Source organism: Anas platyrhynchos, chromosome 10, assembly GCF_047663525.1.
Source record: "Anas platyrhynchos isolate ZD024472 breed Pekin duck chromosome 10, IASCAAS_PekinDuck_T2T, whole genome shotgun sequence".
Lineage (NCBI taxonomy): Eukaryota > Metazoa > Chordata > Aves > Anseriformes > Anatidae > Anas > Anas platyrhynchos.
Window position 1 is genome coordinate 23617795 of NC_092596.1, and position 27442 is coordinate 23645236.

At 53.9% G+C, this 27442-nt stretch overlaps 3 protein-coding genes and 1 pseudogene across 10 annotated transcripts; 1 reads left to right on the plus strand and 3 right to left on the minus strand.

Moving 5' to 3' along the window:
• On the plus strand, positions 1 to 2574 carry PDZD11 (PDZ domain containing 11). The gene is made up of 6 exons (XM_038184290.2): positions 1 to 136; positions 249 to 332; positions 474 to 530; positions 689 to 787; positions 961 to 1021; positions 1488 to 2574. Exons 1-6 carry the CDS (start codon positions 50 to 52, stop codon positions 1520 to 1522), a joined length of 423 nt encoding a protein of 140 aa, XP_038040218.1. The 5' UTR covers positions 1 to 49; the 3' UTR covers positions 1523 to 2574.
• Positions 2575 to 3529: 955 nt separating this feature from the next.
• LOC119717865 (START domain-containing protein 10-like) lies at positions 3530 to 5326 on the minus strand (annotated as a pseudogene).
• A 48-nt stretch (positions 5327 to 5374) lies between these two features.
• On the minus strand, positions 5375 to 21916 carry RAB41 (RAB41, member RAS oncogene family). Of its 8 annotated transcripts, none has more exons than XM_038184287.2 (9): positions 21692 to 21829; positions 20676 to 20734; positions 18928 to 18981; positions 17002 to 17107; positions 13643 to 13751; positions 13284 to 13395; positions 10066 to 10159; positions 8181 to 8247; positions 5375 to 7662 (listed from the first exon to the last, which is right to left on the minus strand). In XM_038184287.2, exons 2-9 carry the CDS (start codon positions 20699 to 20701, stop codon positions 7598 to 7600), a joined length of 633 nt encoding a protein of 210 aa, XP_038040215.1. In that variant the 5' UTR covers positions 20702 to 20734; positions 21692 to 21829; the 3' UTR covers positions 5375 to 7597. The 8 variants fall into 8 exon arrangements, 6 of the variants coding, with proteins under 6 accessions (XP_038040215.1, XP_038040216.1, XP_038040212.1 ...); XM_038184288.2 differs by having other exon boundaries at positions 13643 to 13748; positions 21692 to 21828; XM_038184284.2 differs by lacking the exon at positions 17002 to 17107 and having other exon boundaries at positions 21692 to 21916.
• Positions 21917 to 22064: 148 nt separating this feature from the next.
• Positions 22065 to 26778, minus strand: ARR3 (arrestin 3). Its single transcript, XM_072043105.1, has 14 exons — positions 26773 to 26778; positions 26674 to 26734; positions 26366 to 26410; positions 25952 to 26151; positions 25807 to 25866; positions 25555 to 25622; positions 25132 to 25267; positions 24926 to 25010; positions 24738 to 24810; positions 24105 to 24242; positions 23799 to 23882; positions 23589 to 23612; positions 22289 to 23482; positions 22065 to 22202 (listed from the first exon to the last, which is right to left on the minus strand). The coding sequence occupies exons 1-13, from the start codon at positions 26776 to 26778 to the stop codon at positions 23140 to 23142; spliced, it is 1323 nt and encodes a 440-aa protein (XP_071899206.1). The 3' UTR covers positions 22065 to 22202; positions 22289 to 23139.
• Positions 26779 to 27442: the final 664 nt, after the last annotated feature.

Sequence of the window (27442 nt, forward strand, 5' to 3'; positions counted from 1 at the left end):
GGGGCGGGCAAGGGGAGGAGATGAGGGGAAGGGAGGAGACAGAGGCGCCATGGAGGCCCGGCTGCCCTACGACGACTTCCCGGTGGTGTTCCTGCCGCCCTACGAGAGCCCCCCCGCATGGGTGCCGCCGCACGAGGTGAGGGGGACACGGGGGGACACGGGGATGGAGGCAGCGGGGGGCTGCTGCCGCCTCACCGCCCTCCTCTCATCTCCCCTCTCCTTCTCTCCTCTTCTTCTCCCCCTCACAGCGGCTCTACCACCCCGACTACAACAACGAGCTCACGCAGTTCCTGCCCCGCACCGTCGTCCTCAAGAAGCCGCCCGGGGCGCAGGTAGGACCCCCCCAGGGACCCCCTCATCCTCCTCAAATCCCTCCCTGGAGCTGAGGGGGAGAGGGGTGAGGGGGGCGAGGAGCTGACACGAGCAGGGAGCTGTTGCTGTGTGCTATGGTCAGTGTGTGCCTTGTCTTGCAGCTGGGCTTCAACATCCGTGGAGGGAAGGCCTCGCAGCTGGGCATCTTCATCTCCAAGGTGTGTCCCATGGCACAGGTCCTGTGTGTGTCCCCTGGCCCCTTCCCCTCATGAACGCACTGCATGGGCGCTGTGAAGGGTCCTGGGGCCAGGCAGCCTGTCCCGTGTGGGAAGGGAGCTGTGGTGTTGAGCTGCTGCCTCTGCCCTGCCCTTCGCAGGTGATCCCCGACTCGGACGCGCACAGAGCTGGGCTGCAGGAAGGGGACCAGGTGCTGTCGGTGAACGATGTGGATTTCCAGGACATCGAGCACAGCAAGGTGAGCACGCCTGCGCCTCAGCGTGCTCTCGTCGTCGTCCCAGCAGGACGAGGAGAAGCTGTGCGCACCCCAACATCTCTCTGCCTCTCAGCCAACAGCACCATGTAACTGATGCGCTGCTCTTTCCTATCCTCAGCCCTCCCTGGTTACTGATCAGCTCTTTCTGTTTTCAGGCTGTGGAGATCCTGAAGACAGCCCGTGAAATCACCATGCGAGTGCGTTACTTCCCCTACAGTAAGTGCCTGCCGGCTCTGAGTCTGCTCACCTTGCAGCATTTCTCCCTGGGAAGCAGACCACCATGTATCCTGGCCAGTCTGCCTGATCTCTGTCTCAAAGGATGTTTAAATGTTGTCAAAATGAGAAAAAAATCACCAAATTTTTAACTCTTGGTTGCTGAACACATAATGCCCAGAGATACTGGGGGGAAGGAGGGAGGAAAGTCAAGGGAAGCCAGACAAGGATTCTTCATAAAATGGAAACTGATCCTTAAATGAAAGCGAAGGAAATTAAGGTGCAAGGGAAGGGAGGACTTCAAAGCAAACTTCTTTTCTACGTGTCCTAAAATAACTTGAAACAATGGCTGGGATGGAAATGTGCTATTTTAAAACCAGCTCATCTTAGCTAACTCCCCCTCACTGTTGACAGTCACCATCGACAAACACTTTTATCCTTCCAGCCTTGCCTTCTCTCTCTCTTGCAGATTACCAGAGACAGAAGGAAAGAACTGTTCACTAGTAGGCAGCTGTCTGCTGGGTCCTCTCCAGAGCGGCTGTCCTGCAAGAAAAACTCTCCACTCCCTTTCCTCAACATCTGAGATGCCGTGTCAAATTTCAGCTGTCACTGGAGGCACAACTTCATGGGCCTCGGCTCTGCTTCCTGCTCGGAGGACACCACAGAGCCTGTTTAGCTGGAAGATGGATGAGGCTTCAGTCTGTACTCCTTCAGCTGGGTGGTGAAACAAGCTGATGGTGCTGGTGTGGATGTGGGTACCAGCAGACAGCTTGTCCAGCACGATCTGTGCTTCTCTTCTTGTAGGATGTAACTGAAAGGAGTGCTCGGCAGGTTCTGGATCCAGCTTTTGTTGCTAGGATGTAAGGCTGGGTCTGAGCATGCTGGAGCAGAACATGGCCTTAGTCCTCCAAGAGATCAGCCTGTTCCCTTCTCTGGTGACATGAAATCCTTTCCCTCTCCACTGTCCTACCTCTGCTCTACACTCCTGGGTTTGCTTGGGATACAAACGGGAGTGAAATCCAGGCAAACTCAATGCACATCTCTAGCTGCACTCGTCTCCAAGGCATGCGTATACCGTGTCACTGCTTAACAACCCCTGTGGGACAGGACCAGGACACTTGGAGCACATTCCTAAATTGCAGTGACACGTAGCCAGCTTCCCTCACGCGTGGTGCTTGTGTTAAGGGTTTCACTTGCTGGACTTGCTTCCTTCTCTTGGCACAGCCCTGTCCCTTCCAGGTGCTCCCATCAGATCTCCCTGCTACTTGGAGGTAAACTCCCTTTTTCCTCAGCCAGCTCCTCTCCTGCTGGGACAATTCCCCCTCCTGCTGTTGAAGTGGTGGGGTGGCAGCTGTCCTGCTGAGAAAGGGGAGGAAGCCTGCTGGGCCCTGTGCTGGGAGAGCACAGCTGAGAACTTTGGGGTTATCAGCAAAGCTGGGTGCAAATTGGGGTAGTATCACCTTGTAAATGGTATCGGGACAGCCCCCGCTCTGGCCTTCTCTGCGGTGTTTTCCACTTACCTGTAATAACTGAAATAATAAAACTAGTACAGCAGCCAGGCTCGCCTCGTTCCTACTCAGGAGGTCTCGGGAGGATTCGTTGCCACCCTCAGCACTGCCCCGAGGAAATGCCCGGCTCGGCTGAGACAAAGGTTGGCTCCAGTTGGCCTTGCAGCCTGCAGGAGGAAGCTGTGGGACCTGTGCCAGGTGCAGCTCACTCACCGGGGTGTTTCTGCACCGGCTGCGATGGAAGTCAGCCCGTGATTACTCTGCAGTGGCCTTACAGCACTGGCAGGAGGAGGAAGGGCTGCAACGCGGGGTTTTGTCTGTGGTGGCACCAAAGCGCCTCAGTCAAGGCAGGAGCAGCGACCCTAAAGCAACTCCAGCTCCGCCTTAGCTCAAACACTGGGGGGGATAAAGTTGGGCCAGTAGAATTAGATATGCTAGGGAAAAAAAATATGTAAGAAAAATAAAACCAACAGTTTTTCTGCCAGGGAAAGCAGCAGCCAGGAGCACCCCCAACACCAGCCTGAGAAGGTCAACTGAGAGATCTTCCACGAGCCCCGTCTGTCTCCTGGCTCACACCAATTTTGCAGCACCCACACGTCTCTCGGGGAGGAGGAAGGTCAGGCCTGCAGCGCTGGGGCCTCGCCTGGGAGAGCTGCAGGCAGCCTGGCCCTGCCCAGCGGCAGCACCACCCCGGGAACCGCTCGGTGACACCACGACATGGCCCCAACTGGAAGGAGCAGATTCTTCTCCAGGACCAGCCAGGGTTTAAGTAGCTTTAATTGACGGAGCAGTGGCAGAGGCCACGAGCAGCCTCGCTCTGTCAATGAGTAACTCCCCAGCCATTAAATCAGCCCGGCAGAGGCACAGCACCCGGCTCCACCTCTTGGAGCAGCAGCGACAGCCCCAGGACAGGCTCTGTGCTAAGGCACAGCAGATTCAACCAGGTGGGTGCAGCCCGAAAGGCCACAAACGTGGGGATTTTTGTGTAAAATCTCCCTGTCCCCCCCCCCACACCTCATTGTAACCCACTAGACTGAGCAGCACCACGAGCATCAGTTCTCCGCACCGCCGTGCTCGCCGCTCTCGTCCTTCGCCTCGGCCAGGCCGCTCTCGTCGATGTCCTCCAGCGAGGCGCCGTGCTGCAGCGCCAGCGCCGACAGCGCCAGCTCGGGAAGCTCGTTCTGCTCGGGGTACAGCCAGGGCTTCACGTTCAGGCCGTGCTGCTGCTTCCAGGCAGGGTACTGCACGCAGGCCTTGTGCAGTCTCTTCAGCATCTGCTCCGAAATGGGGAAGCACAGGGGGGACAACGGTGGAAGCTGAGAGCTTGGCACTTTTCCCACCTAGCCCCCACCCCACAGCCCCGTGCTCCAGCCAGGCACTGGGCACACCCCCTTGGAAATTTGGGAGCTCTCCGCTCACCTGCGGCACCAGGTACTGCGAAACTTTATTCACGACCCACTTGGGCAGCGACCCTGATGGATTGGGGGGAAGGAAAAACAGAAGTTAGCGTGCCAGGAGAGGGCCGTGCTCCTCCCAGCGTCAGCACCAACACACGCCAGGGGGGCTGGAGCAGGGGAGGGCCACCTTACGTGGCTGCCCCATGAATTCCGAGCAGGATTTCAGGAATTCTGAGCAGGATTGGTGTCAGCACCCTGAGGCCAGGAGCAGCGGTTACCTTTCGGATCCACCTGTGCCAGGTAGGTGAGCCTGCAGCTGCTGGGCCCGGTGGGGTGCACCAGGTACCCCATGAGGAGCGCGACCGCCCTGACCAGGTCCTTGCGCGGGGGGTATTTCTGTGTGGGCACAGCAGGCCGTCAGGCACCATCCTCCACCCTCCTGGCCCCCTCCCTCTCTGTTTTGGCACCGAATACACCGAGCAATGAGGCTGGAGGAGCTGCCTCGAGCTGAGGACTCGGCCAGGAATTTGTCCCTACCTGCAAAGGGCTCTGGGGGTCCCGGTTTATCCCGGGTGGGATCTCAGGGCCAGCAGCCCGGCGCCCCCAGCACTCACCGGGTGCTTGACCGAGAAGCTGATGATGGTGTGACAGCCGTCCTCGACCTGCCAGGCCCGCAGTGTGACCACGTCCCTGTTCTTTAAGGGCTTTGGGCATCGCCCTAGACAAGGGGGGGAAGAAAAAGGAAGCTGCTTCCCGGGCCCCAGCAGCTTGCGGGGCCCACAGCCCTGCCCAAGCACCCTCTGGAGCTGGTGTTGTGATCCCAATGCCCTTCACCAGCCCAATTCTCGTGGCAGTGACCCTGAGCCATGCCCCAAACAGAAGCAGGACGGGCCCCACGAGAGGCTCCAGCACCGGAGGGCCCCACTCACAGGCGTAGTAGCTCACGTTGGCGTTGGCAGCCACCCGGGCGATGTCGTGGCTGGCGATGACGTTGGTGTCCCACTGGCGGCGGTACTCGGCATCGTGCAGCACGTCGTACACCGTCCCCGCCGCCACCTCGGGGATGTCGATGCGGCACTGCGGGGAGCACCCAGAGCTCAGGGGCTGGGCTCTGCCCACCCACTCACCCACCCACCCACCCTGGTGCCACTGCCGCCCGCAGCGCCCACCTTCAGCTGGTGCACGGTGCAGCCCGGTGGCGGGGGTTCCAGGCAGACGGCGAGGCTGCCGCAGTCCCGTTGCCAGCCCCCGTCCTGGCAGCGCTGCTGGAAGGCGCGGAAGGCGTCGGCGTCGGGCACCAGCACCCGCTCCATGCGGGGCACCCGCTCCTTGTGCCGGGACGGGAGCGCGGAGCCCCAGCCTCCACCCTCCTCCGGGCTGGCCCCCGCTGCGCCCGCCCCCAGCGGCCGCCCCGAGCCCCGGCTGGCTCGGGAAGCAGGAGAGAGGAGGCGTTGGTGAAATAACTTTATTTAGTGTGATACACGGCTGTGGTCAGACAGTCCATACTCAGAGTAATAGTCACACTTACTTGGCTAACAGCTAGGAGACAGCAGGGCCGGACACACACTCAATATAATACACATCCATAGAGAAGACAGTGGGAAGTGAACTATTTTATTTCACTAGTTACCCCCCCGTTACTTACAGTCCCCCCCTCCCTCCCCCCAGGTCCGTGACTCAGAACAATACGAGAGCAGGGGCCGCGCACGCCTGCCCGTGAGAAAGAAGGGGAGAGCAAAACCTGTTCTACAGCAGACAGACACACCGACAAACATCAGCAATTCCCACACGACAGGAGTATGTACAGAGAGGGGGCCGAGCTCCCTGCTGGGACACGAAGGACCCGGCTGGGATGGCGGGTAAGGAGGGGAGAGGGGGGGACACTCCAGAGTGAAATGGGAAGCCACATCCCAGCTTCCTCCTGCAGCCGGCTCATGTGGAGGGGAAGGGACGCAGCTCCTCCAGCTCCCGCGCCAAGGCTGCCCCTTCCCCTCCATCCCCAGCCCGCAGGTTTCAAAGTGCACACGCTGTGTCAGTGACCGACCAGGCATCGTGCTGGGGGAGTGTCACCAACCCGCCAAACACCGCCAGGGGGTCGTGCCCTGAGCACCCAGTGCCTCCTGCTCCTGCCCACCAGCACCCCCGACACAGGCCGGCTGAGAAAAGGAACAGGGAATGGCTCACAGCCGTCTGGCTGCTTCGTTCTCCTCTCTGTCAACAGACAAACCTCCTGACTTCTGGAGCAGACGGAAGGGGGGGGATAAAAAACAAACGCACAAACCCACAATAAAGGTTTCTGAAGAGCTCTACTAACATTGTTGGAAACCAGGGGTAGAGAGCTGGGGGAAGAGCGAGGTATTTCCCAACCCTGGAGGTCCAGAAGCGACACCAAAACACACTTCAGCAGCGTACATTCCTCTAGCCGTGCCTGGTAACAAGTCCCTGCTACCACTGATCTGTTTTGGCAATGTCACAGCTTACCATGATTCCCAAAGTGACGTGTCTAGTAGCCCCTACCCCCCGTAAGTCTACTACAAAAGCAGAAGCAGCTGTGTGTGATTTCATCAAGCAGCAACCTAGGTACAAAAGCAGAAAAGCTATCACTGGCCTTCACTTTGCTGGGGCTCTCCCAGCGTCCAAGAAGCAACTCTGAGGTTGTGTGACTGTGAACAGGATGAAGAGGAGGAAAGGAACCTGAAAGGCATCCGTGACTCCCGGGGCAGGTGTTGCTCCTGCAGCGATGGACCCCACAGAGCTGTTTCCTTCGCTGTTGGCAGCCAGGAGCCTACAAACCACCCTGAGGATCTCTCCCCACCCGGCCTCGTGCTGCAAAGCCTCTGCACCCGCTTCCTCCTCCACATCTGACAGCCAGCACTCACCAAGCACCAGCAGCCTCCAGATGGGAAGATATTCCCACTGAAGGGAGCGCCCTGTGGGATGGCTCTGCTACGCAAACGGGAGCACCAAGGTCAAAGCTATCAGTCTGGGGGCTGCTAGGGCTCTGTGTCGCAAGGGGCTGAGCGTAGGGCAAAACTCAGAAGTCGTGAGCAAGAGTTAGCCAAGATCATCCACAGAAAGGAGAAACCGAGGAGCTAGCACTGTGTGCGCCCTGCGGGAAGCAAAAGCCTAGAACCGGGTAACCTGTGCTGTCCAGAAAGGCAAGGCCAAGTCAGCCAGACTGGTTTAGAAGGAGCAGCCTTGAAACAGAGGAAGTGGGGATGCAGGACAGACGTGGCTGGAGTGGACAGGGAGCTAGTTAAGATGCAAGGCAGTAAAGGAAGGTGGACAACCCACCCCCAAGCTTGATTCTTGTTTTCCCTAACTCGGTGGCTTTTCCACGGCATTCACAAGATACATCTGAGCAGACAGGCTCGAGGTGGAGGAGGGAGGGGGAGGAAGAGAGAGAGAAAGAGAGAGTGTAAAGGGCACCACAGTGCCAAAGTGCACCAACATAAAAAATAAACCAAAATAAAAGACAGGACACTCATTCTGCACTCAAGGCTCATACCATGCAGTAAGAGGGGCGGCCGGGGCTGCTCCCCACCAGTAAACAGGGAGTTCGCTCGCTTAGTAGGTTGGTTTTCAGCCCACAGGAGGGTTGCCTAGCCAATGAGCAGTGATGTTCTTCCGTGAGACTGGCCGGTCGGGGAACGTGCTGCTACAGAACGGGGCTGTTAGCAGGAGCAGCCGCTCTCCGTGACTGGCTGCTCAGGAGGTTTCTCTAGTTTGATGTCGATCACTGAAGGGGATGGGTTAAGGAAATCACCCATCTCGAGGGAAATAAAATAAAAACCAAGAGCTAGAGAACAGAGAACTCGAGCAGTATCTGAAAATGCTGCCAGCTGCCCTGGAGCTGAGCAAAACATATCCTGCCTGCACAGGGTTAGGCGCAATACCAGGGGACTGGGTATGTCAAACCCATTTAGAGCACAGAGCCCAGCTGGACATGTCTGCAAACACAACAGCCCTGTGCAAAGAAAAGAAAAGAAAATATTATGGTATTTTAAAACTGTGTGAGCTTTACTCCAAGTTTAAGTGGAGTGCTCACGCTTCTAATATTTATGTACATTTATGCAGGGGCCACAGTTGATGGGCACAGGTAAACACCACACTACGTGGTTTCAGCCATGTGTCTGCAAAACCCCAGCAAAAGCCAACCCCACAATGTGCAAAATAAGTCCGTAAGCCCAATCTGACCAAAGGTAATTGCCAAACCCCGTGACAGCAGGAGATCTGCCGATGAGAAAACAAGGATACTGTCTTCTTTGCTCTTCTCTGGTGTGCTGTCCATCCCGGGTAAGGCAGCAGCCACACGACGGAAAAGCTGAAAAATAGCAATAGGTAAGTGAAAAGCTTGTCAGAAAGAAATGCATGTTAGAACAAAACACTGCAATACAGCAGATCTGAGAATTGAACAAATATGTTTTTCCACAAGAAACCCAACAGGCTTGGTTAAACCAATTACGTTATGGACTGCCTGCAAAGCAGGTGATTTATGTTTTTCTGTTCCTAACTGAGGTGAACGTGGAGTTCTTTTTCAACACAAACAGTTCTTCTAGGGGTGCACAGAAGAACTCCCTCCTGCACTCAGTAAGCAAGTCAGAGGCTACAATTTCCCATTTCCAGACTCAGCTGCTTTTGCACACAGCAATGTTACAGTGCTGTACCTGGGACTGCTGACAAACCTTTGGTCTGTTGGGAGGTTGCTCAAGAAGTCTATGGAATAAGTAAGGTTTTACAGCTGACCTTTCAGTTCAGTCCTGCTTTGAGCTGGCTCAAGTGAGCTGCACATAAGCTACTCTGGATATGCTAGATCTGGGAATGACTAGCATATCCCCAAAAAACAGAAAATGGTTTTGCATAATTTTTCTAGTCAGTGCTTAGAGCTCCTCCTGCTGACATTAACGAAGCAGCAAACAATACAGACACCATGAGGCGGCTGGTGAAAAATGCTGCAAAGATCTTTTATTTAAAGAACCAGAGGAATCATCTGATGGTGATGATTTTTCCTCCCAGTAGCTTGGCAGTGGTTTTTCATCCACATCTCCAAATTGCATTACTTGGAAAATCAAGCCACTGAGGCACGAACAAGCTGCTGCCATCAGTACCTGCCCTTAACAATCTTAGCCACAGAAATTCTCACTGCAAACACCCACTAAGCAAATAAAGCAACAGTAAACTAGAACCAAAGATTAAAGTAGATTATATCCAGAACAGCTCAAAGAAACAAAACCAAAGTCTCCTAATCCCACTGTCAGGTTCTCCCAGCCAGCTGGTGTGCAGCAAAGTAGGAAGTGCGTATCCCAGCCAGGAGCTTCCTGACACCAACCATGCTCGTGCTTTCTGACGATACCCAGGCCGCACAGATGCCTTTATCCTTCAAGTTCTGTCGTGCTTCAGAGCAATTTCTGAACTAGGGGTGAATGGCCTCACGAGTTTACAGCAAGAAGCATTGTGCACAAATCAAAAGACAAGAAATTTTCTTTAAACGTATAAAAAATGTGGGCTATTATTTTTTTTAATGTAAGGGTAGTTGAAGACTGCAACAGGTTGCCTGGAGAGATGGAGTCACCACCCTTTGAGATATTCCAGACCCAAGTGGAGGCAGTTCTGGGCAGCCTGCTCTAGCTGACTCTAGGAGCGTGAGGGCTGGCCTAGATGATCTCCAGAGACCCCTTCCAACCTCAATCCTTCTATGGTTTCTCTCTGCAGCTTGCCAACAGAGCCAGGAACCTCCACTCCAGTGCATCAGCACATGCTATTACCCTGCCTGATGTCAACAGCAATTTTAGACAACAGTGCATTAACGGTTAACAAAAGCAAAGGAAACACAGAATTGTGTTTGACAGGCGGCACTAAGCAGTGACATTCCTATTGCTCAGCACATGCTGTTTTTAGAGTCTCCTTCCTTTCAAGGCGAGTTAAGCTTCCTTTGCTTTAACAGGGGGTTGTTGAGACAACAGGAAGGAAGCTTCCACTAGGTAAAGCAGCAGCACTGACCGCTGGACAAGAAGCGTTTCAGGGCCTGGCAATAAAGAATACAGGCATCTGGGGGAACACGAACCCTAAGCAGCATTAATCCTCCCACAGAGCAGACAGCAAAGCACACATTTCCTGTCTATAAACCAGAACATTGCTCTACCTGTTTCACATTGTATCCAGTCTTTGCACTGGTCTCGATAAACATCACGTTCAGCTCTTTGGCTCTCTGTTCACCTTCTTCCGTAGTGATTTGCCTGGATAAAGGTGCAGAAAAGCAGAAAGACAAAAAGGAAAATCAGACAGGAAGAATTAGAGATACGTGACTGAAATGCTGTCAGTGGAGGGCCTCTTCACCACCCCTTACAACAGAGCACAGCCCACAGATGGAGACGTCAGGACCTCTGAGTCTTTAGGACCCCTGGGTTCTCCAGCTAAGACAGAAACAACCTCAGGAAAGTTACTCAGGACCGTTAATAAAGGACGTTCGGCACAGGATGAAGTTTGTGTGGTACACCTGAGTCTCATTCACAGCATCCTCAAGGGAAAGAAGACTCCCCAGGAGCTGCACCTGCTGCAGAATGCAGTTTCCCAAAAGTCACCAGAAGGGAACTCTACGAGATTACAGAACGACATCAGAAAGGCTCCAGCAGCAAGTGCAACGGCAAGTGCTGTGCTGCTGCGTGTGAGCCAGCGCCTGGAAATGCTCTGATTAACACCTGGAAATGCTCTGACCAACACCCTGTACATACCTGGTGGACATTACATCCTGCTTTAGCACTGGTTTCAACATACATCATAGTCAGTTCTTGGGCTTTGCTCTCACCCTCCTCTACAGAAACCTGTCTACAGCAACGAGAACAAATCACAGAAAAGAAAAACCAAACCGAACCAAAAAACGACAGTTCAAAAATGATAAGAAAAGAAAACTGCAGGGAAAAAAAACAAAAACCAAACAGCTACCAACTGAAGCAATGTTAGTAGGAGAGAAAAACTGAACATGCTGCACCAAGTGAAAACAGCCCTATTCTGAGTTCAGCTTTCTGGCACCAGAACTTCACTTGCATCATCACTTGGTTATTACCACAGGGTGAATGGTTTCCAATATGCTCTTTTTTGTTTTTCCCCAAAGATGTGCTGAGGCTCAAGCTGATCCTGTGGCTTTGTCCAGCTTTAAGAGGCCCAGCATTTCAGCCTGCCACAGATCTAACTTTCTCTCTGGTCAAGGCAAAGTGGTTTCTTTTAACAATAGCTGAATATACGCCCTAATTCCACACTCATGCCTAGACCAGGACTACTGACACTTACATCAAACTCCTAAAATAGGAATTTAGTGCTACACAGAGCCCAGCTGTTACTATTTTTCACACACGTTTCTGGTATTTTTATCTGTATGGCAGTGCTGGGCCAGCTGTCCTGTGCACACACTCTACCTCTGAACCACCTGGAAATACATCAAGGCAGAAATTACCCCACTGGCTTTTCCAGTTCCAAAAGAAAATGGGGAGTGACATAAAGCAGTGTCATGGCTTAACCCGGCCGGCAGCTAAACACCACGCAGCCGTTCACTCACCCTCTCTGGGGTGGGGGAGAGAAATGGGAAAGTGAATCCCATGAGGTGAGATAAAGACAGTTTGTTAAGACAGGAAAATAATAACAACAAAAATAATAATAACAGCAATGATGATAATAGTACTACTACTGATTTGTGTACAAACACGTGCACCTTGTGCACCTGGCCAACAAACAGAGCTGTCTCAAGGACAACATCCCAGATTTTGTTCAGTTGCTTTTGTGAGCTGACTTAAGAGCCCAGACTGCTCTGAGTTCTTGCTGCCTGGGTCTCCTAATCTAAATTGGCTCCATACATTTATTGCATTTCTGATGCTCTGAGGCACCATGCTTCCCCCAACATTTCTGGCAGGCAAGGCACAGGTCACTTAGAACAACCTCCACTGGAACTGGGAAAAGCAAAATACACATCAAGGCTGAGGTGGTCTGTGTGGTGCACACAGGACAGGTTTCACCACGTCATCAGCGCAGAGCCTGCACAGCACTCAGCAAAAGCTTACTGTTATCTTTTTCCCCACTGACTCGAACCACCTGTCAGTTTTAGTACTGTCTGTGCAAACTAAAAACTGACAGCATGACTCGCGCAGAGACAAAGGGCAAAAAGCATCTCCCAGCATCGTTTTGTGCAGTCAGAGATGCTGCCTGTGGTCTCACACAGGCATTTGCAAAACACTAAACACCCAAAGAAAAAAACAAATCACACTACATTCTGAAGCAGTATTTACACATCAGGAGTGAGCGAAGCAAGGTTTAGAATTAGAAATGTGACAGCATCCAAAATGAAACAACCAGACTCCTGTTAGGCCCATCATGCCAAAGAGAGCGAACAAGCAGGCAACTGAGATATTAGGGCAGGGTTTTTTTGAAGAGAACAGCTTTTTAAGGTGTTATCTTTTGAACAGAAGTGTCTCATGACCGGGCAAAGAATAAGGTTTTGAGTTTAAGAGACTCCACTTTGCTATGAGATCCGTGTATTTCCCAGCTGTGCTTTCTGACATGTTCTCTTTTGCACCAGGTAAAAATTCCTCATCACTTCAATGCTTCGTGTATCCCCTGATACACAAACCACACCTTTAGGAATAGCTGGTGTGTGTGAAACCCTTTAAAGTATTGGGACTGTGAGCAGTTGTGTGGCTTACACCGACTTCCCTTTGCCAACTACCAGTGAAGTTGACCGCTGAAATGAGAAATCTTCCTTATCTACGGTATTACTTATGGCTGCATAAAGAAAGAAAATCTCTGAAAACATTAATCAAGTTTTGTTAATTCAGCAATCAAGAAATGATTCTGAAATAGAAAAGCCGAAGTGCAGACCTGTAGCCCTCTAAGAATCTATTCCATTGGCTCTGTTAGCTGAAGCAGCACTCCAGGATTGGTTTTAAAAGCAGAATGCTTTACAACATGTCCTAAAACACGAAATCCATGTGATTTTAAGAGTCTAATTAACTTTATGTCTCTCGGGAAAGTCTGCTTTTGGTAATCTAGTTTCCTCTCACACCTCCAACATCACAGTCGGTGTCACATTACGGCATGCAATTTATGTTCAGAGATCAACCTTTTAGACTGATAATGGGAATATTTCATGCTGCATCTTGTAACATGAAGAAACTTCACTACGATCTTACAGCTGCGCACACAGGAAGGGTCACATTCACAGGACCAGGGAAAAAAAAGGTAGATTCCCTTGCTTTGGCAAGGCATCTTTTTGATCTGAGCTAAGTTTTATCTCCGCATGCAAAGAAAAAGCAGCTGGTCAGCTCCTTGCTTTTCCTGGGGAAGGCAGTGAGGCTGCCAGCTCCACTCCATTACCTCTTGTCGGCCAGGTCAGTTTTGTTCCCCACCAACATGATGATGACATCGCTGCCCCTCTCTGTCCGAACGTCATCGATCCACTTGGAGGTCTGCTGGAAAGAGTTCAAGTCTGCGGGGAGGAAACAGAGGGGAAAGCTAAGGACAAAGCCTGTTTTAAGCGAGGGAGAACACTTATGAAACTAACTACACCTGCATGCAGGTGCTCTCGAGGTGTCCCCACACCACATATAAACTACCCACAAATTGTTTTCCGCCTGGGCAGAAAACCAAATCAGCTTTTTGCAGAACTTGTGGAGGTCACATACTCCTGCTCACATGCGGTACTTCAAATAAGGAGACAGCGAAGCAGCACTCACTTGTAATGTCATACACTACCACAGCAATAGTGGAGTCGCGGATGTAGCTGGGAATGAGACTGCGGAACCGCTCCTGGCCTGCTGTGTCCCAAAGCTGCAGCCGAACCTGCTGGTACCAGGCCAGGGAGAGCAGAGAGAGAGCGCAGGAGAGAAAAGAAAGGAGGAAACTGTCCTTTAGAGAAAAGGCCATTTCTACAGTTAACTGCATGCAGCTCAGGCTCAGCAGCTGAGACTGACCTTGCAACCCAACTCCGAATACGCAAACAGCACACAACTTGGCTCTTCTGCTTTTGTTTGTAGGCAACGTGCTTTCGTCACCTCCTTTGCCCGCCTAGAGGTTCTCCCACTCCCTCAGCCATGGCACTGAGGAGCTGAAGGCTGTGACTTGCACCTCCAGCCACTGCTGCCAGTGGTAGCAGGCATGCAACACGGAGCTGATCTGCCCAGGCTACCCAGGATTATTTACGGGGTACATACAGGGTCTCCACAGAACTCCCAGCCTCCCATGACATCAAATCTGACACTGAAGCTTTTTGGGCAGTTCCTGCATGGCAGACACGCAGCTCCCCCAGCCCTGACACCAAGCAGCACAACAGCACCCATTCTCACAGCACCGAGTGCCCAGAAGATGGTGGTGTCCGTGGCAGTGCCATTTCCATGCAGGGTTAAGGCAATCGCTACCTTCAGGTCCAGCAGAAGCAGTGCTACAGTGCAGGCAGCACACAGGACACGGGGCTCTCCCTTCCTGACAGAGGCAAGGTTAAGAATCAAGTACCAAATGCTCTGATAGTTTCACCTCCAGAGCCACAGCTACGCCCAGACTGAGCTGCTGTACGCTAGCACTGATGCCTGGTTATTTCTCCTCTTTCACCCTTTTCATCTTCTAATCTCTGGGAGCACCTGGTGCATATATGGGACAGCGATAACCACCACTGCACCCACGTGGTGCTGCAACCTGCCTACTTGAAGCACCAGCATCCAAAAAACGCCCAACTAGCCCACTCAATGCCCAACAAAAGCTTTCAACAGTTGGCAGCGATGCCATTTCCTCCCGAGCTGTTACCCCACGGAGCTGGCTGCGCGAGCAGCGCCACACTGCCAGAGGCAAAACATTACAGGAGCAAAGTCAGGGCTCTTCCCTACCCCTGGAAACTCAGGGTGCTGAACTGCAAGCACTGCGACAGTTTTAGAGCAGTGCTGGCAGAATGGATTGATGCTAACGCCTGCTTCAGGCTCTTGCCTTCAGATTTCGCAACGAGGATCCCTGTGGAGACCCCAGGACATCTCTGCTACACCAGAAAGTTTACCCTGGTGGTGATTTAAATGCTCTAACCCTCAGTCTCACAATCAAGAAGGCATCTAGAGGAAGTACTGGTGAGGAACTGGCCCTGGCAATCCTCTTGTGGTGAAGGAAAAATTATGTGAGGGAAGTTCTCCAGCCAGCGTGCAGGTACCACGCGGGCTCCCCTGAAGGGAACCAAGGAATTACCTGCAATATTCCTGGGGTCTGTCATTTCTAGAAGTTGGCGTGTGCCCATTTTGGAGGAAAAACAATAAATAACCCTCTCACACATGACAGTGTGCACGAACACACTGCTGGTCTGGAAAGAGGAGAGTCCCCAGCCAAGCATTAACGGAGTCTCCCTAAGGAACAAGGTCACTGCGTGGCTGAGCAGCCCCAGCTGCAGCGTGGGGTTTCCACCACTGATCATCCCACAGGCCACTCGCACTTCGGGATGCCCAGAGATTAGCAACAACTAAACAATTTCTCTTTTTTATTTTTTTTTCCCCAGCCCACCAGACGCTAGCCAGCAGTTTCCCTCTAGTTAGAGCATTTTGGCAGGTATCTGAGTATGCCACGTAGGACTGTCCCTGTTGTGCCCTACCATGACCAGTGCTGAGTTAGAGGACTATTTGAGGTTCCAAAATACAGTTACGTTAAACAAAATGCACATGCACAGCTCTTCAGAGCGGAAGGAAACTGTTCTCCTAATCCTGCCGGCCACCATTATCATGCCCTCGAAGCACGAGCCTGGTCCCTCGCTGACACAAGCAAACTAAAAGCCTCTTAGTCGCTGAGATCGGAACAAAAAGCAGTAACAAGAAAAAATGAAATTATCTGAAAAGATCAGACCATTACTGAGGCACAATGAGATCAGCTATCACTTCATTATTTTTGACATGTCTGGAAGCCATTAAGAACAGCCTAGACTGTGACAAAATTTTCCCACCTGCCTGGATAAATAGCATCCTATAGCTGCCACCACAGTGGGGAGGAAAAGCTGCTGACCTCAGCAGTCTGCTGCTCTGTCTCACCCAGATCCCTTCCCAGCATATAAATCATCCCATGCACATCCCAAAAGATGAGTTTTACATTATTTTGCACCATGCCACAAATCCTCCTTGAGTCAGGCACTCAAGCTCTAGGACTGGAGCAGCGCCCATGTCATTATTTCGTGCAATGATTAATCTCACACAGCTTGTTATTATGTTAAGCAGTTCTGTTGACCGAAGTGAAACAACCCCTCTGATCATAAGGACTTGCTATAACCTCGATTCGGGGCAGAATGGAGATGGGCCAGAGGTTTGTGGGGTTTTTATTTTTTTAAGTCTTCATTTTTTTCTTTACTTTGTTCACTGGTATGAATCCAGTCTAGCTATGTGTGCTGATACTGGAGCTTAATTGAAAAAGACAGATCAAGTGGAGTCCAAAACCAAGTTATAACGAAATAATTATATTCATATCTACTACTTAAATACTGCTGCCAAGAGTTACAGACAATTCCCCTTTAAGGTTGTTTATTCTTTAGAAATGATGGTGGCTGTGTCTCTCTCAAAAGCCCTCTGGTGACTCGGATGAACTGCCAGCTCTATTCTTCAATGAAATGGGAGCCTGGAACCCTCACAAGGCACAGCACAGCTTCCATTTCAATGGATGTTGCAATTTGCTGTTTTGCCCAATCTGACAGGATTTCATTTGTTTGCCATCTGAGGTTCCTCGTACTACCTCTCTGGTTACCCAGAGCGGAGAGGACTTGGGAGGTTTAAAACTAAACAGAAAAAGTAAAAAGCTTTCCAAATTCTACTAATCTGATTGTTAAAGACACGCAGCCATAACCCCTGCTCACCTACCTGCTGCTCCTCTGCCTCCCACAGCCTGAGCTTTGACCACAGCAGAGTTAAATGATTCCCTAGGTTGGGGTTGAGATGCAGTTAGCAGTGCTCGTGGGGGAGGATGCTCACGTACCTACAGTGCTGGGGCCTGCCTTAACTCCCTTCACACACCATCAGCACTTCCAACGCATACAAGGCACCCGTGAAAAGCAAGGCCCCTGCAGCCACTCAGGCTCAATACCTACTTGTAACGTCAAAGACAATGACAGCCACAGCAGAGTCACGGATGTAGCTGGGAATGAGGCTGCGGAACCTCTCCTGGCCGGCTGTGTCCCACAGCTGCAGCCTGATCTGGGAAATGGAAAAGTGCAGGGGAAGAGGGAAAGGAAGGAGCAGGAAAATGGAAAACAAAACCGAAACTCAAGTGAAATGAAAAGAAAAAGAAAAAAAAACTGCAAGGCAAAAACAACGCAACAAAAGGAAAGTTAAAACGGAACAGAAGCGTGAAGAGAGCCACCGAAACCTCCACCTGCGCTCTCGCGGTCAGCTCAGCCTAACACCTCAGAGAAACCTCCCCCTCCACGAGCCCGGTAATAACTAGCAGGCATGAACACGTTCTTCCACTTCATCAGAAACCCAGGATATCCTGAAAACACCTCCCAGAGGTGTGGGCACTCCTAGTTGTCAGGAGCGCATCACCCAGCCGCCAATTTGATTACTCTGCTGGAAAGCTCGATGTGAAGTGCTCAAACATGGCAGCGGGTACGAGCCAGGAGAGCAACCACCCTCTGGACTGGCTCATCTCCTGCTGAAACCCACCCATCTGGGAATAAACTGGGAGGAGAAGCGCTCTGCTTCCAAGCATGATGTAGCTGTAACGTGGAGCCGCCAGCCTGACAGTCAGGAGCAGGGATGGGGCTCCTCACGGCCCCGGTTCACTCAGCACCACAGCTCCCTGGGCACTAATTACACACCAGAAACACCACACCATGGTCACTCTCTGGGGAAAGCCACTCAGAGAGAGTTCTGGGTGTTAAAGACGCACAGAACCCGGCTCACATCTCTTTGTTCCTTCTGCTGGCCAGTGCACGCTGCCCAGGCCATCCTGAGAGCTGGGGGATCAGCACAGGTGGAATTTCGGGATCTAGCATGGAGTGTAAAGGCTTATCAAATGTGTCGAAGCATCTGCTGCAGTTAGAGGCTTCGCCTTCTTCATCTCATTTGCACTACTGCAAAATCCAACACGAGCCCCAGCTAAGAAACTCTTTCAATTCCTGAATTTTCCTGGCTCGGTGTGCTGGTTTTCCTCCCTCCCCTTACCCACGTTCAGCAGCTCTGTTACTCTGTTGGGCTTTGCAGGCTCTGCAGGCCCCCTGTACCTGCACTCCCAACATCTTCTCCCCCTGCTAACAATGCTGAAGAACGCTATCCAAGTAGCTTCTCTCAAACAAAGGCTGAACAAGGTCTCTTCTAGCAGCAGATCACTGGTAAGGTGGGGCAGAAGCACTCTCGAATCTCACTACACACAGGGATGAGACTTCTTCAGAAGCAACAGACCCCAAGCAAAGAGGACATCCACCGCACCACCCGCCCTTCCCTCCTCCCAGCAGCTTCCTTCTTCTCAGCCAGATATAAAATTAGCAAAAGGAAAAGATCCAGCAAAACTTGAGCTAGCAAAAAGACAAATACTGCAGGACAGGAGAGGGATGTGAGGGGTCTCTTTATGCAAGCTAAATGCAGAATTGCTTTATTAACAGGAAGGCAAAACTGCGTTACAAACGGAGCCTTTCTACCAGGGGGAACTGTGCCACCGCTGCTTATCCTGAGTGACTTCAGGACTCGGAGCCACCTGGGGCGTGCCCATGCCCATTTCCACTGCCAACCCCAGAGGCAGAGCTGCAAATTCTGGGAGCAAACCACGCCTCGGGCAGGCACGTGCAGCAGACAGCTGGATCCCTGGGGAGAGGGACATGAGCTCGCCTCCGTTTTGCACGAAGGGATTTGACTTCATTCTGGAATTTTTACCAGAAATGGGAGACTGGGTCAGTCTCAGCCAAGGCTGCCGGGGGATTTCAGCAGCGCTGCAGGAGCGGGCAGGCAGAGCCACACACCCAGCAGCTGCTGCTCCCCTGGCTGCAGTTGCCGTGCTATCACCCGGCCGCCTCACTCACCGTGCGATCCTCGAGATACATCGTTTTGGACAGGAAATCAATCCCGATGGTTGCCTGAAAAGAAGAAAAGCATCAGCAGCTGCAACTCGCCTCCCAGCATCTGCACATCAGATCTTTCCATACGATCTCTAAAAAACGCTCCCCAGCTTGTAATTAAGCTGTTGAAGTCGTTTGCGTTCAATAGAGGTGATACAAACAAAGCCACCGAGGCATCTCCACCATCTTCATCTCCCGTTATCCTCCCAACACCTCCGAACCACACCAGAGCCTAATTTTGCCTCTCAGACACTCAGGCATCTTAAGTCAGATCCTATCTCTCCCGTCATCTCCCTCTGGCTCACAGCAACCCAGCCTGCTAAGACTTCTCTGATTAGAAATACCCAGAAGCTGGAACAAGTTACATAAATTGTGAGCAATGTGCTGAGACCTAAAAAGTAACAGTGATTCAGGGCTTTCCGATGGAGAGCACGCCTCCTTCGCAGCGACAATCAGAAGCTTCGTTTCCCAGGCAGTTCTTCCTGCCAGCCTCCTTCCATTCATGTTTCCATCGCTGCACAGCAATTCCCGTGCAGAAACATTTACAGAAACTTACTGAGAATTAAACATTCCCAGGCATTTAAACCAAGCAGGCGTCCCAGCCCACCCCCACCCCAGGAAAAGGCTTACTGAGGTGACGGATTTCAGTATTTTCGGCCATCCCCAGACTCAAACACTGCCCTGATGTGTCCTGGAAGGACTCCACAAGAACACAAACCACCTGACAGCACAACAGACCTCAAACATCAATTTCTGTCCTTAGCACCCATTTCTAGGTGCCCTATTCTCTGCAGCCCAGACACAGTTTACAACAGCTACGGTGATGAGATAAACCCACTGCAGCGCCCTACAAGAGTCAGGAATAAAAGAACCATGCAGGAAGCACAAGATCCAGCTTCAGTAAGTCCTTGTCCTCCAGAAAACCACCTTCTCTTTTCACAGCCAGCTTAAAATTACTCCAATCTGAGCCAGCGACTCCTCCTGGCCTGCACTAAAACAAAACACCGGTCTCATCTTCCTTAAAGGTATTTGCTACTCCCTTAAATACCACTAAGTGCTTTTGATGCAACTCGCTCTTCCCCAAATCTTCAGGCCTCCTACACATCCTCAGCTTTTCAGCCTGAAGCCTCTCCATCCCTACCCTACTCTCTCCCTGCCAAAATTCCCCTGGCTTTTTCTATCTATAGCCTTTTAGTTGAGAGAAAAAAAAAAAAAAAAAAGAGAGAGAGAGAGAATACACCGTGCTGACATCTTGTGGATCAGCTCAGTGCTCTGGACTCAACTATTCCTGTTGAAATGGAAAAGTCTATAATGATGAAAGAGACCAAAAACCACCGTAAGCACATTTTTCTCTTATTGTCTATCTCCATTTCCTGATGCTTCATGTCCATCTTCAATCATCCTCCCCATTGTCTTCTCTGTTCACTGACCCCACAAATCACTGTTTCTCCCCGTTTTCCTCAAGTTTCTCAAACAGCCAGGCAGGATTTAAACCTTGCTGCTCTTTTGTACACCACACTCCCTGGTAATATACAAGATCCTTGGGCTGAACCACGAGGTCTCATCTACATTTCAAGGCACATTACCACCTCAGAAACGACACCGAGCTGACATCTCCTGCAGAGCTGCGTTTGCCCTAACGGCTCCCCCAGGAGCTCGCTGAGGAGAGCGGAGAGGAGAGGCACTCATGCAGAAGTGGCTGCACCACGTACCTGGTAAGTATTGTCGAAACTGTCATACATAAACCTGGTGATCAGAGAGGTCTTCCCCACTACAAAAGAAGAGGGAAAAATTACTTCCAAGCAGCAGAGGGAAAAATAACTGCTGCTGGGGCAGGTGACGTGCCGGGAGCACCGGTCACCAGAACCACGCTGCCGGAGGAAGGCCGTTCCCCAGGCACTGGCTCCTGGCATTTTGTGAATAATTTCCCAGCCGGTGATTTTGCAAAAGAGCACTAGGCCAAAGGAATCCATGAAAGTGAAAAATGAATGATGATGAAAACTCAGTGCTCAGCTGAGGTGCGCTGCGATGCATGTGACAGTTCTCTGCTTGCTCTGAGCCAGCAGCAAACCTGCTTTGTTATTCACATTTTCCCACTTATGTAATCAGCAAGCCCAGGGGTTCTGGAGGCAAACAGCAGAACCCAGCACAGGGATGCAACGTGGGCGCTCTTCAGCTGCCTCTGGCTCCACAGAAGGGCAACGTTTACGACTTGGATTTCAGACGTTACAAACTTTATTTGGAACGAGGTTTTTGATACACAGTCAACTTTGACAGCTCGCTTAAAAAGTTTAAATTTACGCATTCAAATACCGCCTAGAGGCAAGGGGCAGAAGGGAGAGGAGCGGGAACCAAAGATCAGATCTCGGGTTCTCTCCCAGGGAGGGGGGAGGAGGCCAAGGGAAATACAAAGGGCGCGGGGAGAGGAGAAAAAGAGAAAGGGAATAAATCGCCGGTTGACGGGAGGCTGTCACGGTCGCGCCTCGCTACGGCTGCCAGGGCCCGGACAGCTCCTGGAAACCCCCCGGGGACCTGCAGCCGACCGGGAACCGGGGGGCGACGGCAGCGGTGTGGGATCGGAACGAGGCCACCCGGAGCCGCGGCCCGCCCGTGGGCCGAGACAGGCGGCGGGGGGTGGGGCGAGGGGGATGCACGACGGGGCCTCCCCGCCCGGTAACGGCCCGGTAACGGCCCCCCGAGGCCTTGCCCCTCCCGCCGCCTCGCTCACCGCTCTGCTCGCCCAGGAAGACGAGCTTGAATTTCCGCAGCGGGTTCCCGAAGTCGCCGCCGCTGCCGGGGCCGGACATGGCGGCGGGGCTGGGGCTGGGGCTGGGGTTGGGCCTGGGCCGGGAGCGAGGAGGAGCCGGAGCCGCAGCCGCCGCCGAGCGCTCGCCGCCACCGCCGCCCCGCCCGCGTCACTTCCGCCGCCGACGCGCTGACGTCACGACGCCGGGCGAGGAGGGGGGCGCGGGCACGGCGGGGAGGGGGCGTGGTCAGAGCGGGAGGGGGCGTGGCCACTGTGGGGGCGGGAGGGGCCAAAATGGCGGCGGGGGCGTGGCCACAGCGGGGAGGGGGCCGCCATGGCGGGGGGGGTCCCAAGATGGCGGCTGGGGGGGGGTCACAAGATGGCGGCGGGCGCTCAGCTCTCCTCCTTGTCCGCCTCCTCCTTGTCCTCGTCGTCGTCTCGCTCGCCCTTGAGGCGCTGCCGGGCGAACTCCTCGATGACGATGTCCTCCTCGCTGCAAGGCACGGCAGCGCTTAGCCCCGCCGCGCCCGGCCCCCCGGGGATGGGGGTTAAGGGGAAAGGGCAGCAGGGCTCCGTTACCTCCTGTCAGCGCGCAGCGGGGCCGGGCGGCGACGGGGAAAAGAAAGAAGCGAAGGAAGAAAGAAAGAGCGAAAAGAAAGGAGTCAAAAATGGGGCCGGGGCATCGGGGCGGCTCCACGGGGAAGGCGAAGCCATGGGGTGCCCCCCAGAAAGCCGCCCTGGGTGCCAGACCCCAAATCCTGGCTCCCAGATCCCGTCACAGCGTTAAACACACACACACAACCACACCCCAAAAATCTGGGAGGCAACGCTGGGCATGGGGCTGGAAGAACGGGCTCGTGACCCCACTCCTCACGCCCATGGTGCCACAGCGGGTGTCACACTGCTGGGTGTCACCCCGCTGTGACACCGGTGCAGATTTGGGTGTTTTATCCAAGCACACTGTGACACAGCCACAAATTTGGGTGTTTTATCCAAGCACACTGTGACACGGCCACAAATTTGGGTGTTTTATCCAAGCACACTGTGACACAGCCACAAATTTGGGTGTTTTATCCAAGTACACTGTGACACAGCCACAAATTTGGGTGTTTTATCCAAGCACACTGTGACACAGCCACAGATTTGGGTGTTTTATCCAAGCACATGGTGACAAAGGCACAAATTTGGGTGTTTTATCCAAGCACACGGTGACACGGCCACAAATCTGGGTGTTTTGTCCCAGCACACCTCCGCAGTCCCACACTGCTCAGTGGTGGCTGCACAAGGTTCGTGTCCCCCCCCTTACCTTGGCTTGTCTGCAGTCCGTGTGAGCACACAGCACGGCGAGGCAGGGGTGGGAAGAGACAAAAACATGCAGGCTCACGCAGCAGTGGCCCTCAGGAGACATCCCTTAATGCTCGGGTGCTTTTCTAGACAGACACTCGGACGGGGGGCAGAGCTGCTCCCCGCGTGCTCAGGATAGCGGGGTGACTGCTGTGTGAAACCCAGCTGGGTGCCCATGGGAAGCACGGAGGAGTTTGGGGAGGAAAGGGGAAGAACAGGGCCTGTTCACTGTGGTGTGGCTCAAGCTGGCTCATTCTGTGGAGCACCTCGCCTAACCTTTGGGGCTGCCCCGTGCCATCAGTGCTACCAACTCCCATCTGAACGGGATCTGCCTTTTCCTCCCGGGTGCTCTCGCTGCGTCCCAGGTGCCACTTACCGTCCGCAGGCTTCGGGTGCATCAGGATGACGGGCAGCTCAACGCCAACGTCGCTAGAAATTGACTTTTTTCAGTCAGTGCCCCCAGCACCACACTCAGCATGGGCCCTGAGCACCACACCGTGCTGGTGCTTGGCTCCACAAGCACCTCCCTGCTTACCTGGAAGTGAGATCCCCCAGGATGCTGCTCCACAGAGAGAAGGGACAGAAAGCAGCCAAGGAAAGGAGGGCAGATGTTAGGGTTTGCTTTGAGATCAGCTAAAAGATGCTTTAGCATGGATGAAGGGCAGTGGTAATGGGGCTGGAGGGGACCAAGGGGACTCAGCTGCCCCCACAGCCACGGGGAGCAGGGGATGTCCCTGAGCCTCACCCTCCTCGGGACACCACCAGGTTGACCTTCACTTTGTAGGACACCAGGATCCCCAGCACCTCCTTGTCCATGCCGGGCCTCAGGCTAGGAGAGAGAGCAGGAAGATGCCACCATCCCTTCCAGCCCTGTGACAGCTCCCGGGGCTGCCTCCATGCCCCAACTGGTGTGGGGTGCGCTGGGGTTAGTGGGGAGGGACAGCACAACGTGGCAGCCAAAGAGAGGGGAGGGATGGCCGAAAACAAAACTTCTGGAGGCCACTTCAGCTCCCTGAGCGGGGATTTCTCCCGGCACAAGCCCAGCTCTTACATGGTGGTGGAGGCCAGGTTGGTGTCCTCATGCTTGAGCTTGCCATCCAGAGCCAGGCCTCGCTTCTCGCGGTTAGCCGAGAGCGTGGGGGTGACAGAGTAGGTTTTGGAGAAGGTGGAGTTGGCCGCCACGTTCTCGCTGGAAGGGGCAGGAGAGGAGAGCTCAGGGCCAGCAGCACCCTGCTGGGTGCTCAGCACCACGCCAGGGCAGGGCAGGGCCCCCTTCCTGCCCCATCCTCCCCGCCGCAGCTGTCTGGGCTCATTTCCTCCTTTTGTTCCTTTCTACAACCACTTCTTTTTTTTTTTTTTACCCCCCCACTTTTGCTCTGTCCCTCCTCTTTTTCAGGGGCCCAGGGGCCTTGCCTGATTGCAGCTGGCCTCAAGATGCAAAATGGGGAGAGGAAGCAGCCTGGGGACAGCTGTGCACCTTCCCCCGGGGACATCCCCAAGCTTGTGCTGGGGGGCTCGACGTCCACAGCCTTCCCTCTCCTCTGCTTCCTCAGCATCTGCTCTTCTAACACTGATTTATTTTTTTTTGCTGCCCGCTTTAACACCATCGTCACCACCCACTCCTCGTCCGCTTCCTCCCTCTTCTCCCCGGTGCCACGCTGCGTGCCGGATCCTTTTTGCTCACTTGATCTCCTCCATGCACACGGTCTTCGTGTATTTATCCAGCGAGTAGAGAACCACGTCCGTGATCTGATCCACTGAGGCAGACAAGAGGGAGCAGCATTGGGGCAGCAGCAGGGACCGGGTGCGCGTTCCCCATCCCCGACACCAGCACAGCGGGCACCAGGACGTGCCCCTCGCGCTCGCTCTCACCTGAGATCTTAATTTTCTTCACAATCTTGTTGGTGGTGTTGTTGATGTTGACAGTCACGTTGATGGGGTCTCCGTGGTAGTAGATCTGCAGTCAGAAGAGAGCCGGTGACGCGGCCAGCCAGCGGGGCTGGGGACACAGACGTCCCGGTCCCCATTTCTGGGGGTGCTCGTGGTGGCACAGGGCAGGGGACGGCCCCTGTGCTGACCTCCCTGTCCAGGGAGGCCTCGAGGTGCAGGGGTTTGTCAGACATCATGAACTGCCGGGTGGTCTCCGCTTTGGGCGCGGGGCCCGTTTTCATGGGTGCAAACTGGATCTTGCGGATGATCAGGCGCACCGAGTTCCTGCGGGGCGAGAAACCATCGCTGCTGGGCACCCCCACGCACAGGGGGACAGACACGGGGCTTGTCTTTGGGGGCATCCCAGTTCCTCTAGTCACACCATGCAACCTACAGCCTGCTTTTAGGGTGGGGAGGGCGCAGGCATGGGACCAGCACCCGTCCTACGGGCAAAGTGCCCAGTGCAAGTGTGCCACGGCACAGCCTTGGCCCGGCCCTGAGCTGGCCACCCCAAAACGGTCTGGTTGTTCAATTTTAGGCCACGGGGAAGTAAAGGGTTCCCCCGCAAATACCTCTTGTGGATCTTCTCCTCCAGGTTTTCAGCACAAAACCCTTTCACCTCGAAGTCCACACCGCAGGCCTGGGGGCAGACAAAGCAGGGGGGGCTCCGAGCTGCCCGAGGTTTGGGCTTGTTCCCTTCCTTCCTCCATCGCATCCCGGGAGATCCCAGCCCCAAATCCCCCTGCCCCTTCCCTCCAACCCTCACCCCACCTCACGGCCACCTCCCCACGACTCGGGGATACGGGTTGGGGACAACATCTGACCTTCCCCACATCGTCTGGTCCTGGCTGGAGGGTGACCGAGCAGGGCAAGTTGGTGGCAACCTGGGCAGGAGAGGGAAGGAGCAGATAAAGGACATGCCCCAAGGTGAGCCCCGGAGCCGTGGTGATGGGGAGGAGCAGCCCCTACCTCGAAGGTGAAGGGGTACGCGTTCTCGCCGAGCTTCTTCATCAGCTTCTCCTGCAGAGGGGTGAGGGTTTTGGGCACCTGGTCGGGCACCGGAGGGAAGATCTGCGTGGTCAGGACGTAGAGATCCTTCCTGAAGGTCAGCCCGATAACGTCGAGGTCGTCCCGGCCGTAGCGGAAGGCGCAAGTCAGCGTCACATAAACTGGGGCCGCCGCGGGGGTGCCAGGAAGGCAAGGGTTGGGAAAGGAGGCAGGAAAGAGGAGCTGTGTTTATATCTCATTGGCATTAAAAGCCTGTTATCTACAGCAATGTGACCGTGTTAAAGATCTGGCCCCAAGCACAGAGCTAACGAGATCCATCGCATCTTTCTTCAAGGCACGGGCAACTTCAGAGCTTTTGTCCCTGCCCCTTAGTACCTTTTCTGTCCTTCAGGTACTCCGGGTCGATCAGGCAGACGCCATCTGCAAATAAGCAAAAAGGAAGGGGCAGAGAGCTCGGCACGGCAGCGGGAGAGAAGATCCTTGTCATAATATTGTGCTTTTTCAGGGCAAAATTGTCTGCTCATCAGCTGGGAGGGAGCTGCCTGTCATGGGGACGGTGGCACTCCCTTGAGCATCCCCCCCAGCAGGGCTTGTTTGCAAAGGGCTTTTATCTTTAAAGGTATTTATTTTCAGATATTTGTAGGAAAATGTCGGGATTTTGAGCATGCGGGGACCCCACTCACCCACAGAGTCCACGGACTCCACGTGGTCCACGAAGTCCCTCTTCCCCAGGTAGATGGAGAGCTAGGGGAGCACGTGGCGAGAGGGAACGGGTTAGTGACTGCCATCCAACTGCCCCGAATTGCCAAGCCCCCAAAGTGAGCCCAGTGGGGTGGCACCAGAACAGGTAGAGAGAAATCGGGAGGTTTCCAAGGGAAGGAAAACCCAGATTGTGTCCCCCCACCCACACCGGGGGCGGCCCTGTAGGTCCTGTAGGTCCTCACCTTCCCATTGGGGCTCGTCTTCTTGAACACCCTGCGGGGAAAACACACACACGGAGAGGTTGGGACGGCCACGGCGAGCCTGGGGGCAGCTCCACACCCCCCTGGGGCGAGAGGAGCGTCCCCAGGAGCCGCAGCGGGGACATCAGAGCCCCTACAGACACTCACTTTGCTCCATCTGCCATTTTAAGTCGGGTGCCGCGCGGCTCGGACCTGCGGGGAGAAAAAGGGGGAAAGTGGAGGAGGTGAGGAGGGGGAGCAACGGGGCCAGGAAATTCGCTGCCACGACTTAACAAGAGGAAAGTGCTCAGTTGGTCCCGTTGCTCGCAGGAGGGCGAGGAAGCCGCAGGTGAGAGCCCTTCGGCTGCCCCACGAGCCCCGAGCCCGGCGCATCCATCCCCCTGCTCCCAGCCAGCCCGGGGCTGCCTGCCCTTTGCTTGCTCAAGCCCCAGCGTCCAGAATTAAACGGCAAATATCTCGCTGATTTGCGGGGAGATTAGAAGGGATGAGC